The sequence below is a fragment of the Sinocyclocheilus rhinocerous genome, unplaced genomic scaffold (assembly GCF_001515625.1).
Source record: "Sinocyclocheilus rhinocerous isolate Xijiao unplaced genomic scaffold, SAMN03320098_v1.1 scaffold182, whole genome shotgun sequence".
Taxonomy (NCBI): Eukaryota; Metazoa; Chordata; class Actinopteri; order Cypriniformes; family Cyprinidae; genus Sinocyclocheilus; species Sinocyclocheilus rhinocerous.
The window spans coordinates 156181-161216 of NW_015655576.1; the positions used below are offsets into that span (position 1 = coordinate 156181).

The 5036-nt window shown below is 34.4% G+C and overlaps 1 protein-coding gene across 1 annotated transcript in view; it reads right to left on the bottom strand.

Moving 5' to 3' along the window:
* Positions 1 to 5036, bottom strand: part of LOC107718613 (ATP-binding cassette sub-family A member 3-like) — a 54971-nt gene that overhangs the window by 40109 nt on the left and 9826 nt on the right. The window contains exons 4-5 of the mRNA XM_016525781.1: positions 3527 to 3654; positions 1040 to 1205 (exon numbers count right to left, since the gene is read on the bottom strand). Coding sequence (XP_016381267.1) covers positions 1040 to 1205; positions 3527 to 3654 — 294 coding nt within the window. The remainder of the gene's footprint in view (positions 1 to 1039; positions 1206 to 3526; positions 3655 to 5036) is intronic.

Sequence of the window (5036 nt, forward strand, 5' to 3'; positions counted from 1 at the left end):
AGCAAAAAGGTGAGAAAATCACATTTTTATCAAAAACTACATCTGGATAATATTCAGTACGATTATCAAAGCATAAATCCAGTAAAGCGCTTCTGTCAACACCTCCAAAGCTTGCACAGACATATACCACTTCGTGGATCAACATTTTACTCCGTAACATAACATTATGCAGTTTTCATTTATATGCCGTCTATTGCTGATGATCGCATTATTTTTCATATGCATCTGTTTACATAAGAGTTCGCCCGTTGCTCCGTCCTGTTCACATGTGTTTTTGTTCGGGAGGTTTTGTACTCGTTCTGAAGATGCGTAATAGCGCCCCCGAGTGTATAACAGTGAAAACACGAAAAGCCGTAAAAACTCGTCTTTGGCGGGGAAGCGTTTTCTTGTAAGAGATGAGATAACTCGTCAATGGCGGGGAAAGAGTTAAGACAACTTCAAACTTCAAACCATTTCAAATGGCTAAAATATGAGTCTCTACCCATAATATTGCTTCCTCCAGTGAAAAAAAAATTGTCTGGTCTGAATCAGGAGAGAAATATGCACAGATCAAGCACCGTATACAAACAGTCCAAAACAGTTCTAAACAAATATGTGGGTGGATTTTGATGCGAGACAACAACAGGAGATGGACTTTTTCACTGGAGGAAGCGTTATGGATTATTGACTCATATTTTGGCGGTAAGCGATGGTTTAAAGTTAAACGTCCTGATGAATTAGCTTCACAAGACATTAGCTGATGGACTGGAGTGGTGTGGATTACTTGTGGATTATTGTGATGTTTTTATCAGCTGTTTGGACTCTCATTCTGACGGCACCCATTCACTGCAGAGGATCCATTGGTGAACAAGTGATGAAATGCTAAATTTCTCCAAATCTGATGAAGAAACAAACTCATTTACATCTTGGATGGCCGGAGGACGAGTAAATTCTCAGCAAATTTTAATTTTTGGTTGAACTACTCCTTTAACTTGAAATTCATGGCTTGTAGGTTGCTTCTGCTGGGTTCATTTCCCACAATGCATCAGTGTGGACTGACCTGGTGTGCCCCCGTGTGGCTCGTGTTGTTCTCTGGGCCCGGGCAGCTGGAACAGCGGGAACAGACTGAGCGTGTGCCAGTCCAGATCATTGTTGGGGTTGAGCTCAGACTTCTCGCGCACCGGAGCGTTTCTGGGGCTGTACGTGAAGCGCAGATGATAGCTGACCTGCCACACATGACATCAAAGGTTGTTTGTTTGATGTGACTTAACATTTCATGTATTAGAGGGTCAAACCCCAAAGTAAAAAAAAAAAGTGTCTTGATTAATGGCACAATAAACATTTAATAACTCTTGTGGGGTTTGAACCTACAACCTTACGGTTACCACACCAGATAATAATGAATATTGTTCAATATATACCTCAGAGCACACGTGATATTTAATTAACTTTGAGAATAACTTGAGATTAAATTTTTTTTTTTAAATATATATTTTTTTTCAAAGCCCCAGGCTTGTTGTGCTTGTTTGTACAGGGCTGCATAATTTGGCCCAAAATTGTGATTATATATCAATATAACTATATAATAATAATAATAATAATATATAATTATAATAATCATTAAATATAACAATTATAATTAAAATATTACACAAACAAATTTCACTGTAAAATAAAAAAGTGTTTAATAATTATAAAAAAAAAAAAAAAAAGAAATATTCATTTTGTAATTTTTCACTGCAAAATAAAGAAATTGAGTATTTAATAATAATAATAATAATAATAGCCTTGTTTTGTGAAATTTTAATCTGACAAAATACAATCTGACAAAAGTGTCATTTTGGGCCTCATTTGTGACATGAGGAAAACAAATTTCTGTGTAAATCATTCATAAAACCATTCTTAAGTTAATTGTTTTAAAAAATAAATAAATAAATAAAACACACATTTTACATTAAAAAAAACATTTTCCTCGATGCTGATCCAGGACCTGCACTGGAGCGGCAGTAAACTCTTTAAATCCTCAGTGAAGGACTCGCTGTCTGTGACCGAGGACCGAGAGCTTTCATCGTGAGAGATGAGAAGAAAGCAGACCAGACCTCATCTCTCCATTAGGCAGCTGGAGAAACCTCAGCAAGCGCATCTCAAAACGCCTGAAACGGCTTCAGCGCTTCATAAACACGAAACCGGAGACATGAAACCAATATGCTTTGAGGGTATTTGTTGCTAGTGCACTAATGGCCTGATTCCTCCTGCTAGATTCGACTGCATTCTTGACTTCTGTGGAAAACAGCTTATTTTGTCCTCAAATGTTCAGAAAAGAACATTTCCTTCGGAAACACTCGCTTTAAGTAACGGTTATCATCGTGAAAGACAAGTAAATAGGCGAGTCTCACTAAAACTGACAAGACTGCGCTTTATTTCACACAAAATCTAAAGAAAATGGAGGAAGTGATTTTAATCCCTAAAATCCCTGCCGGTACTGAGATTCGACCCACGACCTTTGGGTTACAAGTCCGACTCTCTAACCATTAGGCCATGACTGCCCCATTTTCATTACTGTATCAATATTAATATTAGTAAATAGCATGGAATTTATTCCATTTGAGAGGGAAATGTGTTTAATATCAAGCAAATTCATACAAATATTGTTACAATGCAAAAATAGCTTATTTTCTTTATGCAAAACATTATTTTAATATAATAATAACAATAATAATAATAACTTCATATATTTAATTTATAATTAAATATTATAAATTAAATTAAATTAAATTAATTATTTTATTTTAATAATAATAATAATAATAATAATAATAATAATTTTATATTGTTTAATTAATTTATTTTTTATGCCAGTGAAATACATGAACATTTTTTCATGAGACTCGTCCACATAATGGTTTAAACTGTTTAGCATGCAGTTTTACAGGTTAAAATACAATTATTATTATTATTAGTGTAGTAGTAGTAGTATTACTAAATAAAAATACATTTTACTGTAAAATAAAGAAATCAGGTGTTTAATAATAAAAAACATTTATCACTATTACGATTATTACTAAATAAAAATGTTAGAAATAAGAAATAAATAATAAATCTAGTATTTAATAATATTATTATAGAGTGATTTTTGTATTACTAACATTAGTAAACAGTATGGGATTTATTGCAGTAATGAAAATTTGAGGGGAAAATGTGTTAATATGTAAATAATTAGCTTAATTATTAGCTTATTATTACTTAATAATAATAATTTCTATATACATTTAATTATAATTATATTTAATGTATAATTAAAATACCAATTTAAATAATAATAATAATAATAGAATTTTATATTGTTTTATTCAATAACGCATTTTTTTTTTCAGTTGATGAAATACATATGCATTACTTCACAAAACTCATCTACACAACGATTCAAACTGTTCAGTATGCAGTTGATCAGGTTGATCTTGGCTAACAGGAGGAGGTAAACAGGAAGAGGGTGATTGGGAATGCTAATTCGTTAAGGCACAGGTCTGTCCGGTCCATGGCGTCTCACCTGCAGAGGAAGCGGCTCGTCGTCGTGTGTGAACTGGTGCTCAAACACAATGGCTGCCAAGATCTTGCCTGACTGTGGGTCAGTTTTCACAAACTCCTCAAACTGCTCCTCTGTTTCAAAGCCACGCACTGGAAAACAAGATCAAGACACAGCATTAGTGCCACAGCCGTCTTTATTACCGTTACTATAGCTTTCATTTATAATAAATAAAACATGTGTATTAAGCAACGCTTTAATTTTCTTTATGCAAAATATAATTTAAATTTGAACAGAAAAATGTTACATTAGTTAATTAGTAATAATTATAATAACTGAATTTAAATAATAATTTAAAATACTAAATAAAAATAAATCACTTATCTTCTTTATGCAAATTAAATTGTAATATCATAATTGTATTAGTTAATTATATTAGTATTGTATTAGGCTACGTTCATACTGTCAGTTTTTGGGATGGACAACCGCATTTTCTTTACAGGTTTGAGTCTCGAAATGTCCCGTTCACACAGCAGCTTACAGTTGTGTTTAGAATACTGTCTGTTGCTGCGTACCAATTTGCATACTATCAGTCCTAAATAGTATTCAAAAATAGAATTAGTATGTCCCAAATCATAGTATGTTTAAAAAAAAAGTATGCCAAAGATTCCCGGATGGTCTACTACTTCCGGTTAGAATTCGAAGTGCAGATCGATGCACACTCTAACGGCTAATATTGCCCACAACACATTGCGCGGTGGACGAGGATTCTATTAGAACTACAAACATGTATAAAAAGTGTTAAAAACTACAAACATGGCGGATATACGCGACCGACGGACAGGTAGATAAACGGATTTGAGTGATAAATAATCAATGTCTAACCTGATGAAAAAATATAAATTTAATGTTATCCATGTTATATTTCATCTGCAGCAACACTGTGAACTTTTATAATGATAGCGGAGCATTTGAATCACGCGCAGAACACAAAACTGACGGGAGCGGCGCCGGTGGAAAACTTAACGGGAATCACGGGATCCAAAACGTTCAGATGACACGCAGCTCATTTCTCCGTCACTGTAAGTTACCGAAAACACACATGAAAACACGTAACACGCGGTAGACGTGCGGCAGGGCGGCTCCATCTCGCACTGTATGACGTGACAGACAACTAGTTGTCCAGTCCGGTTCCGTTCACACAGCGCGTGTGTTCCGAGAATGCGGTTGTGAGTCCTGAAAATTTACAGGTGTGAGTTCGGTTACAGAATGCGGTTCTCACACCCGTAAATAACCGAACTGTGTGTGAATGTAACCGTATTACGGACTCAAATACATGACTGACAACCGTATTCTGCTGCTGTGTGAACGTGGCCTATGTTAATCATAATAATTGCATTTTAACAACAACAACAACAAAATATAATAATAATTCTTATTATTATTAAAGTGCTCCTATTATGGATTTTTGAAAACTACCTTTCATGCAGTGTGTAATGCAGCTGTATGTGAATGTAAACAGTCTGCAAAGTTG